This window comes from Nematolebias whitei, chromosome 5, assembly GCF_014905685.2.
Source record: "Nematolebias whitei isolate Nwh7 chromosome 5, NemWhi1, whole genome shotgun sequence".
In the NCBI taxonomy this organism is placed as follows: domain Eukaryota; kingdom Metazoa; phylum Chordata; class Actinopteri; order Cyprinodontiformes; family Rivulidae; genus Nematolebias; species Nematolebias whitei.
The window spans coordinates 44,452,745-44,464,859 of NC_056502.1; the positions used below are offsets into that span (position 1 = coordinate 44,452,745).

Below are 12,115 nucleotides of genomic sequence, written 5' to 3' on the forward strand. Positions count from 1 at the left end.
TGTATTGTGAAATTCTTTATCAAAAGGGCTCGTGAAACGGTCGGCACAGATATTCAGACGATGGAAAAAATGACACACAGACTGTAACTTGCTAGAATAATATTTGTCATTTATTAATCTGCCACAAGAAAAACAGCCAAGCAAAAGAGTCATGTACACTCTTAACACACAAATTGATATGAGTATCTCTCACCGTGACAAAATGATCGGGAAGCCTTTCGATCCGATGACAGAACTCAATCACACTGCCTGGCACCCGCGCGCTGGTCCAGAGCAAGACTTCTAACCCTCTGTGTCTGATACATTTCTTATAAAGGCTTCCCTGATCGCGTGAGAGCAGATCAAAACAAGTTTGATGGTTACCAGAACAACGGATCTAATTAAACCATCATCAAAAGCGATGGCTCATCCTTCCAGTAAGGAGCGCCTGTGACCGTAAAAGCGGGCCAAAGCTTCCAGGTCAAGAGCACTCCTAATGCTTATTAAAGCATTCCTAAAGAGCACCCCTCGTCCCTTCTGCAAACCATCAAAGAGTGTCTAAATATTATAAGCAACACACACACACACACAAAGTATATGTTTGAAAACATAATACAAAATACAATCCCTAATATGTGAATAACACGTTGTATAAGTGTGTTTAAATAAGTGTAATATAGGTCTAGATTGACATAAAAGCATTAAAATAATAATTTCTATATCAGAGACAGACGAGAGAAATGTTTGGACGAGTTGGGGGAAAACAGGTGCCAGCTTCTCTATATTACGTCTGAGAGGATTTAAAAACATGACAGTTCGTTCCAACAACTTGTTTTCGACCTTTGACCAACTTCACAATTTGCTCATTTCAGACAGAAGATCAGAAAATGCATGAATTACTCCGTAACACATTCCAATTTGATTTTTACTTTGAATGAGGATTAAAAATCACTAATACTGTTTCACAGTTGATTAAAAATGATTAGTTCACTTCAACATTTAAAAATGGTTTGAACTAAACACACTTTGATTATCAAACATTTGTAAAATAGTAATGATAATAAAAAAAGAGAGTGTTCTTTCAATTGATCAGTGCAGGACACTTAGAAAGTCTCTGGATGAACTTAATCTTGTGTTTCTGGACTCAAATCAATGAAATACAGTTCTTGTCCCAGGAAGGCCAGATTTGACCTGAGGCTTAGTTCACTACATTAATCCCAAAGGGAAATTATTTGTTGTTGTAACTCATTATTCTCATTTCATTAAGAGATGTTATAGATACTGATGGCTGTAGGCAGGAAGGATCTCTTGTAAAGGTCCGTCCCACAGCAGATCCGAAGAAACTGGCCGCAGATGCTGTCCTATCCGTCCACCCAGACTCGGCTGGCCTCTCGATTCCCCCGGGCTGTAGGACTGCCCAAACGCCGGGCAGAACTCCTCCCAGCAGTCTGCCGAGCTCCTTATTGCTGCGGACAGCCAACTGTAGGTGCTGAGGGACGATCCTGTCCTTCCGCTGTCATGAGCCGTGTTTCCCGCTAGTTCTAGGATCTCAGTGGTCAGGCGCTCGAGCACAGCTGGCAGGGAGATGAGAATGCGTCCACAGAACATCCTTTTCAACTCATTTGAGATTTGGGGCTGTAGTTGGGATATTAGTTGAGCTTTTGAGGCGTTAATCAGCTGCTGTTGGCTGTAGAAAACTGCCTTGTTGCCATGGTTACGCATCATAACAAATGTCCAACACTAAAAAAGTTTCAGTAAAAATCCAAAAATGTTCAATCTGGTACTCTGGACATTCAAAAAAACAAAAAACATAACAAAGCAAAAAATAAAATAAAATGTAGAAACGTTTCATCTCTCATCCGAGAGACTTCCTCAGTCTGAGGTGCTGTATTCAGCTCAGTCTCTTAAATAGCACCTTCTCAGAGTGGATCAACCAGTTTGCTGCTGACAACCAAAACCAGCTGCTCACATGGTCAAGAAGGACCATCAGCCTAACAATGGATCATTAGCACACTGATGGCTGTTTACTATTCACAGGGGGTTGAGTGATACTAGCAATAACAGCATTGTAAGAGGGGGACAGTTGAACCCGGAGGCCTCCACCCCTGTTCAACTGGCCTCCGGGTAAATGAGGCACAGATTGTAGTGTAAAGCGCTTTGAGTATCTTGAAATAAGATAGAAAGACGCTGTATAAGTACAGTCCATTTACCATTTACAAACAGACCACAGTTTGTGAGACTGAAGGGTTGTGTGTCTAACCAGGTGGTCAGTAGCTCAGGAGCACCACAGGGTACTGTACTCTCACCATTCCATTTCACTCTGTACACCTCAGATTTCCAGTACAAAACAGACTCCTGTCATCTGCAAAAATGTTCAGATGACTCTGCAGTGGTCGGGTGTATCAGAGATGGACAAGAAGCTGAGTACAGGGAATTGGTGGACCACTTTGTGGCATGGTGTGGAAACAATCATCTAATCTTGAATGTGAACAAAACAAAGGAGATGATTGTAGATTTCAGGAGAAACAGGAACAGGTCCAACACCATTTCCATCATGGGAGAAGAAGTGGAGGTGGTGGAGAAGTATAAATACCTTGGAGTTCACCTGGACAATAGACTGGACTGAAAATGCAACAGTGAAGCGTCTACAAGAAGTGACGGAGCAGACTGTACTTCTTGAGGAAGCTGAAGTCCTTCAACGTTTGCAGCAAGATGCTGCATATCTTCTATAAGTCTGTTGTAGAGAGTGCTATCTCTTCTGCCATCATCTACTGGGGTAGCAGCACCAGAGCAAGTGACTTAAAAAAGATCAACAAGCTCATAAAGAAGGCTGGCTCAGTTCTGGGGACTCCTCTTGAACCTTTGGAGATGATTGTTCAAAGAAGGATTCTTCATAAAATGAAGAACATTATAGACAACCCTCAGCATCCTCGTCATCGTCAGACTGTCATACAACAACAGAGTGTCTTCAGTCAGAGGCTTCTTCAAATCCATTGTAAGACAGACCACTACAAGAGATCCTTCCTGCCCACAGCCATCAGCATCTAGAACAACTCTTTAATGAAACCAGGATGATGAGTTACAACAATTTCCCTCTGGGATTAATAAAGTATTTTTGAATTTGAATTTGAATTGAAAAGGTTGCTAATGCAGTTGAGTTTTTCTGTGCATGTGTAGGTGGTGCTGGGTCCCCAGCTGGCTGCCGTCATGGTGTCCCACCTCTCAGAGCCATCTTCAGGCTGCAGAAGACAAGATGCTGCGATGTAAGAATCAGACTTGTTTTAGCTCCCTTGGTAAACAGATGAACATGAAATATCACACTGTGTGTCATTAAGTGTCTGTCTTTAACCCTTATTACTGTTCTTTTCAGAACTTTAGTCATGTCTATCATTGTGCAGCTTTTAAATAAAATACACATTTTATTTATTAATTTTACACCAAAATGTGCAGCTTGATCAGGAAACGTGTTATGACTTCAGGCAGTGGTGCGTAGGAAATCGGGACTTTAGCTAAACGGATTAGAAGACCAGTTTCTGCCTGTTTCTCATTAACTTTGCAGTCAGGGAGTAATAGACACAGGTTTATGATGCCCATAGTGACCATGGCAGCGGCTTTATCATTTCTTGTCATCTGTTTTATTTTATATTTCTTATGCAGTTAATTCCTTAAAATGTTGACTTATTTTTTCTTAGCTTGGATTATTATTAAGTTATGTTGGAAATGTTTGCAGCAGCACGGTGGCGCAACTGGTAGAGCTGCTGCCTCTCAGCGAGCAGGTCCTTGGTTCAAACCCCGGTCCAGGGGCCTTTCTGGGTGGAGTTTGCATGTTCTCTCTGTGCATGCGTGGGTTTTCTCCGGGTACTCCGGTTTCCTCCCACAGTCCAAAAACATGCATGTTAGGCTGATTGGTAGCTCTAAATTGTCCCTAGGTGTGAGTGAGAGAGTGAATGTTTGTTTGTCTCGTTTGTCTCTATGTGGCCCTGTGATGGACTTGCGACCCGTCCAGGGTGTACCCCGCCCCTCGCACAGTGATTGCTGGACATGGGCACCAGCGACCCCCGTGACCCAAAAATGGAATAAGCGGGTAAAGAAAATGGATGGATGGATGGATGGAAATGTTTGCAGCCACCACATTGGTACGTTCAGAATAGTTTCAGAAGTTTTCTAATTATTTATTAAAGATAAAGCAAAGTAGAGATTTCTAAGAAATTCAATGCACTTTCAGTGTTTCCATCAAAATTGAGTCTGAGCTCCCCCACAGTCTGGTACAGAAACATCATGTTCAGAGTATTTTGAACCCAAGTGCAGACAGACACGGGGAGCTCAGGGATAAAAATAAAGAAACTAATTTATTAAACAAGAAAAAAACAAAAAGGCTAACGTGGCAGCAAACTTACAAAATGGAATAACACAAGGAGGCACCGAGGAACGGAGCATGAAGGGCTGTGGGAAGCACAATACAATGACAACCAGTAACAACAACTTCCTGTTGGGAAAACAACATCCCTTTGGTTTTGTCAGCATTTATCACCAGTTTAAGATGGAATAAGTCTGACTGAATGATGTCAAATGCAGACTGTAGAAGCTGGAAAACCTTGGCAACTGTGTTAGCTCGACAATAAACAATTACATAATAATACATCAGCATAGAGATGCAAAGAGGCATCAGGAATGTTTTGACCTACATTACTTATATAACTAAAAAGAGTGGGTCCTAAAACTGAGCCTTGTAGCACACCATTAATGGCCGTTGAATAGCTAAACGAAGTACCATTATGTCAAACACGTTGCCTCCGACCTGAGATATAGTTAGAAAACAACCAACAGTGTGATCTGAGAAACCAATAATTGAGAGCTCGTGACATAAGCTGTCATGATAACTTTGATCAAAAATGGCTTACCAGGAGATACAGATGATCATGGCAGTGAACAAGACTTTTTGAACAGTCTTCAAACAGATGAGACCAAAGTAGAGATATACAGGTCCTTCTAAAAAAAATTAGCATATTGTGATAAAGATCATTATTTTCCATAATGTAATGATAAAAATAAAATTTTCATATATTTCAGATTCATTGCACACCAACTGAAATATTTCAGGTCTTTAATTGTTTTAATACTGATGATTATGGCATACAGCTCATGAAAACAAAAAATGCCTGCCCCAAAAAATTTGCATATTTCATCCCACCAATGAAAGACAAGTGTTTTTAATACAAAAAACGCCAACCTTCAAATAATCATGTTCAGTTATGCACTCAATATTTGTTCGGGAATCCTTTTGCATGAATGACTGCTTCAATGCGGCGTGGCATGGAGGCAATCAGCCTGTGGCACTGCTGAGGTGTTATGGAGGCCCAGGATGCTTCGATAGCGGCCTTAAGCTCATCCAGAGTGTTGGGTCTTGCGTCTCTCAACTTTCTCTTCACAATATCCCACAGGTTCTCTATGGGGTTCGGGTCAGGAGAGTTGGCAGGCCAATTGAGCACAGTAATACCATGGTCAGCAAACCATTTACCAGTGGTTTTGGCACTGTGAGCAGGTGCCAGGTCATGCTGAAAAATGAAATCTTCATCTCCATAAAGCTTTTCAGCAGATGGAAGCATGAAGTGCTCCAAAATCTCCTGATAGCTAGCTGCATTGACCCTGCCCTTGATAAAACACAGTGGACCAACACCAGCAGCAGACATGGCACCCCAGACCATCACTGACTGTGGGTGCTTCACACTGGACTTCTGGCATTTTGGCATTTCCTTCTCCCCAGTCTTCCTCCAGACTCTGGCACCTTGATTTCCGAATTTGCTTTCATCCGAAAAAAGTACTTTGGACCACTGAGCAACAGTCCAGTGCTGCTTCTCTGTAGCCCAGGTCAGGCGCTTCTGCCGCTGTTTCTGGTTCAAAAGTGGCTTGACCTGGGGAATGCAGCACCTGTAGCCCATTTCCTGCACACGCCTGTGCACGGTGGCTCTGGATGTTTCTACTCCAGACTCAGTCCACTGCTTCCGCAGGTCCCCCAAGGTCTGGAATCGGCCCTTCTCCACAATCCTCCTCAGGGTCCGGTCACCTCTTCTCATTGTGCAGCGTTTTCTGCCACACTTTTCCCTTCCCACAGACTTCCCACAGAGGTGCCTTGATACAGCACTCTGGGAACAGCCTATTCGTTCAGCAATTTCTTTCTGTGTCTTACCCTCTTGCTTGAGGGTGTCAATGATGGCCTTCTGGACAGCAGTCAGGTCGGCAGTCTTACCCATGATTGCGGTTTTGAGTAATGAACAAGGCTGGGAGTTTTTAAAAGCCTCAGAAATCTTTTGCAGGTGTTTAGAGTTACGTCGTTGATTCAGATGGTTAGGTTAACAGCTGCTTTAGAGAAACTTTTCATGACATGCTAATTTTTTGGGACAGGCATTTTGGGTTTTCATGAGCTGTATGCCATAATCATCAGTATTAATGTAGATGAACATATGCTGATATATATTCATAAATTAAACGGATTCTTTCATTTTTCTGGACTGAATAATGTCGTGCATTGAATTATTAAAAACGTAACGTGAGACGTTAATTTTCTTTGACCCATCAAAATGAACGTGGTCATTTATTTACAGAATCAAGTTTAACATCACACATTTACATTAATTTGGCTAAATGAAAATAACAACATGGCTTAATTAGCGAGTTTACAATTAGGAAAACCATCCGGCCATGATTTCCCTTGCTTCCAGCTGTACAATTTGATTAACCATACGGCGATGGTTGAAAACCTTCACAACAGACATTTCTAAAAATATCTGGAATGATTTCTAGCAGGATAGAAGAATTTTAAAGATGGAAAATGAAGTTTATCTTGAGAGAGATGGGTGAGGGAATTTGTCTGTTATACCAGAACAACACGCTCCTTTGGACCAGCTTAACCAACGGTACACTTTGGTTGAGATCGACTCTTTACCTTTGCAGATGATAGTTTCGGCATTGGTGTAGAGCTTTCCTTTCAACTCTTCCAGCGTCTCCGTAAGAACAGCTAAACCTCAGGAGTCGTGAGGTCATCCTAGAACAGACTTCTTCATAATTCCTCTGAACTTCTCTTGTTCAGCTTAGTCGCAGATGTCCTGAGCATTCTGGACTCTGCTGCTCTCGGAACCAACTCACAGCATTCTCTCAGCGTTCTCCTCAGCGTTCTTCCTAGAACTGCCGAGAACTTCTCAGAACTACTGAGCTCTCCAGAACTCGACTGGAGCTGGAACCCCTCTGAACTAGGAAGTGTTGCACCTTTTAAAAAAGGTCACTTCCGGTTCATTTGAGGACTTTCTGATTGGTCGGTTGGACCAAACAGAGGTGTGTTTTTGTGATGTAAGGTGTTATTAAAAAGTCAAGGAAAAAGATTAAGTGTTTAAGAACAGACAGAAGATTGTTATGAAGAACTCAGACTTCGTGGAGTCAATTCTCTCATATCTGCCTGAAAAACTTAAACATGACATTTCTTTTTCAGTAAACTTGCAGTTGACCGAAACTTGAACTTTGACCAACTTACACAACTTGCTCATTGAAGACAGAAAATCAGACAATGCATCATTAACCTGATTTCTACTTTGAATGAGGATTAACAATCATTATTACTGTTTCACAGTTGATTTAAAATGAGTAGTTCACTTCAACATTTGGAAATGGTTTGAACTAAAAACAATTTGATTATCAAAACATTTGTAAAATAGTAATGATAATAGAAAAGAGAGTGTTCTTTCAATTGATCAGTGCAGGACACTTAAAAAGTCTTCTGGATGGACTTGATTTTGTGTTTCTGGACTCAAATCAATGAAATACAGTTCTTGTTCCAGGAAGGCCCCTCAAGGCCAGATTTGACCTGAGGCCTAGTTCACTACATTAAAACAATTAAAGACCTGAAATATTTCAGTTGGTGTGCAATGAATCTGAAATATATGAAAGTTTCATTTTTATCATTACATTATGGAAAATAATGACCTTTATCACAATATGCTAATTTTTTGAGAAAGACCTGTATGTCTGTACTGGCAATGAAATAAAATAAGTCAAGATTGCTGTAACCTTCTATAAACTGTCCTGATTCAATGGAGAATATGCTTTTCTTATTTATACAGTAAGTGACACAAATGTGTTCGGTCAGTGCTAAGTACTAACAACTCTTTGAACTTTAGGGGTGAGGCCGTGCAATATCATTTAAAGCAACTTGTGAGTTTTGGCTTCAAGTTACTGTGAACGAGAAGTCTAATTCTGATAAGATTGGCAACTGAAACACTGTAAGATGTGTTTTTCGTGGAATTCAACTTGCTCTTGCAATCCTTAAAACAATGCCATGTTTAAAATTTTCGACTTACCTTCTGCACCCACATGTAGTTTATCGATCAAAACTGCAACTGCAGCACATTTGCCTAAATCTGACTTGAATGCTACCTTTGTCAAACTACTTCTGTACATTATCGTTGGCAACACTGCCTACAATTTTGAAAGACAACTTTGAATTGATATGGCTCGTTGGTCTAGGAGTATGATTCTCGCATAGGGTGCGAGAGGTCCAGGGTTCAAATCCCGGACGAGCCCTTTGTTGAAAAAATGCACTTCCGTCTTGGGCTGAATTAAACAGGTTCAAGAGATTTCTGACTTGAAAAACATTGTCCTGATGTTGATATTTTCTGAGTTGTTAATGTAAATGTTTGATATGTTTACTCAATTTATAGTTTAGTGAACTAGACCTCCGACATCAATCTGTCTCTGAAGACCTTCAGGGGACAGGAACTGCTATTTCATTGATTTGAATCCAGAAATACAAATTATCTCATCAAGAGACTATTTAATTGTATCCTGTGTAGATGAACAGATGCTGGGATATATTCATCATTTAACGCGGGTTCCTCATTTTTCTGGACTGAATAAAACGTGCATTGAATTTAAGGAAATGCAAAGTGAGACGTCATTTATATTTGACCCATCAAAATGAATGCGGTCATTTATTTACAGAATCAAATTTAACATCAAACATTTACATTAATTTGGCAAATTATGAAAATAACAATATAAGCAATCAATCAGGAAAAATCATACGGCCATGATTTTTCCGTTGCTGCACCACAGACATTTATAAACTGTACAACTATGATCTTTTACCCACACGGATGTGAATAAGCACTTTACACAGACATTTTCTAAATATCTGGGAGAATTTCTACTTGATAGAAAGTTAAAGATGAAAGAAGTTAAAGGGAGTAAGATTGAATGGGAGGGGAGGAATGTTCACCAGAACCGACACTCTCCATCAGAAGCCCAGCTCTCCTTCGGTACGCTTGGTAGGAAACTTGATCCATTACCTTTCTGAAGATTCATCAGCAGATATGGAATTCCGTTAACGCTACCTGTCCAGCGTCTCCTGATGGTGGCTGTAGCTCGTCAGAAGTAGTGGCTAGTGAAAGTTATAATCCCATGGAACTCGGAAGAGCTTTTTGTCATGTCAAGATCATCCCGTCTCCGACAGAACTCGAACAGAACCAGCAGAAAACTCTCCAGCACTCTCGAACTCTCCAAAACTCTAGAAGTCTGACAACTCTCCAACTCTGTGTAGACCAGGAAGTACTGACATTTTAAAGACTCTTTCCCGGTTCACTTTTTGGGATTTTTCATTGGTCAGAAACAACCAGACGGGGTGGGTTTTGTGACGTAAGAGGTTAGAGACAGCGAGAATTGTTATGAGACAGATCAGAAATGTTCTCACAGACCGAGAGGGTTTTGTTTTGGCGTGTTTCAGGAAACAGGTGCAAAACATCTCTACTTACGTCTGAGAGGATTCTAAAACATGACAGTTTTAACATAACAACTTGTTTTTCATTTGACTGTAACCTTGTAAACGCACACACTTGCTCATTCAAAAGCAGAAATCAGAAAAATGCATAATTACTCTGTAACAGCTTTTAACATGAGTTCTAACTGCATGAGAATAAAAATCATTACTCAGTTAATAAAATTGATTAGTTCACTGCAACATCTAAAATGGTTTGAACTAAGACACTTTGATTATCAACATTTGTAGAATAGTAATGATAATAAAAAGAGAGTGTTCTTTTCACTTGAATCTTCAAGAAAGAAAGTCTCAGGATGGGTGAACCTGTATTTATGTATTCAAATACATGAAATGACAGTTCCTGTCCCACAAGGTTCTAAAGGTCAAGAGTTTTGACCTTAGACTTAGTTTCGACGTAGGCCTAGTCCACTACACCTGAATTAATCAATTGAAAGAACACTCTTCTTTTTACATTATCAGTACTATTTTAAGATATCTTGATAATCAAAAGTGTGTTTAGTTCATACCATTTCTAAATGTTGAAGTGAACGACTCATTTAAATCCACTGTGAAACAGTATTAATGATTTTTAAACCTCATTAGACTTTGATCATACAGTTAAATGTCTATTTACGAAGTAAGTGTGCATTTAGTCTTCTGTCTGAATGAGGAGTAGTGGATGTCGGTCGAAAGTCAGAGACAAGTTATGAGTACGAAGTGCCTTGTTTTTAAAACTCTCAGACAGTAAATAAGAAGTGCTGGCACCAGCATCCTCTCATTTCTTAAAAGCATTTCTTCGTCTGTACTAACAGTTCTTAAAACATTCCTACTGTTTCTTGACTTCTAGTGACCCTCTGACATGACTAGAACTACACCCCTGCTGGTTGTTTCAACCAATCAGGAAGTACCACGTAACAGGAAGTAGATACCCTTTGTAGTGAACTCGGCCTCCGATCAAAACCTGCCTCTGAAGACCTTCATGGGACAGGAACTGTTATTTCATTGATTTGAATCCAGAAATACAAATTAGCTCATCCAGAGACTGTCTAATTGTATCCTGAAGTAATCAATTGAAAGAACACTCTTCTTTTATATTATCATTACTATTTTACAATATCTTGATAAATCAAAAGTGTGTTTAGTTCATATCATTTCTAAATGTTGAACCACTCATTTTAAATCAACTGTGAAACAGTATTAATGATTATTTTTTTAATCCTCATTAAAATTAGAAATCAAGTTAAATGTCTATTTAAAAAGTAATTATGCATTTTGATCTTCTGTCTGAATGAGAAGTAGTGATGTCGGTCGAAAGTCAGAGACAGTCAGAAAGAAGTTTTTAGAACAGGCTGTATTGTTTTTAAACCTAGCAGACGGTAAAAAGAGAAACGCTGGCACCTGCAAAGTTTCTCACTTCCTCAAAACATTTCCTTGTCTGTACTAGGGCTGCAACAACGAATCGATAAAATCGATAAAATCGATAAAAATCGATTATTAAAAGCGTTGGCAACGAATTTCGTTATCGATTCGTTGTGTTGCGCGATTATGCATCTTTCACGGCGCTGCAGAGCTGTTTCGTTTTGTTCACGGGCAGTTCATTGTCAATGCTGACTGCCTGAATAAAGTTTGAAAAAAAAAACTGCAGCGCGAGTTGAACAGAGCGAGGGGGGCGGCAGAGCAGAGGCGGTGTTTTTAAAGGAAATTTAAGTAAATTTTACAAATGACCGACGCAGCGAAAACTGTTTGACCCAAGTCCTCCAAAGTGTGGGAGCTCTTCACAAAGATAAAACATGAGAAGCATGCTGCTTTGAAAATAGCCGACACGACACGAGAGAACCACGGAGATGAAACGTAAACATGTCTGAGTCACGAGGAGGAGGAAGGAGCAGCAGCTGATACAACTCATCTCACTCCCAACTCGTGTTGCAGGTGAGTCTCTACAATTTAACACTTTGTTCTGTTTCCAAGTGAGAAAACATAACGTCAGTCTGTCTGGTAGATGAAGCTGCTGTTTGTTTGTTTGTTTATCTGATTAACGACGGTGATAGAGAACGTGTGTTACTTTTTATTTTATTTAATTGGTACAAGCAGTGTTTAAATGTGATTTATAAATAAATCTAACACAAAGATAATAATTTAATGATTAAGCTTCAACTTTTAATTTGCTGATTTGCTGGCAAAGTCTGAAGACACTGCAGGTATGGCAGGATGAATTGCATTTAAACAGGAATTAAAGTAATTTATTACATCTACTCAAATGTGTGTAATTAAGTATTTTATATATATATGTGTGTGTGTGTGTGTGTGTGTGTGTGTGTGTGTGTGTGTGTGTGT

General features: G+C 39.9%; 1 protein-coding gene across 1 annotated transcript in view; it reads left to right on the plus strand.

The window, feature by feature from the left end:
- abhd5a (abhydrolase domain containing 5a) overlaps positions 1 to 12,115 on the plus strand; it is a 50,866-nt gene that overhangs the window by 5,558 nt on the left and 33,193 nt on the right. The window contains exon 3 of the mRNA XM_037677191.1: positions 3,157 to 3,242. Coding sequence (XP_037533119.1) covers positions 3,157 to 3,242 — 86 coding nt within the window. The remainder of the gene's footprint in view (positions 1 to 3,156; positions 3,243 to 12,115) is intronic.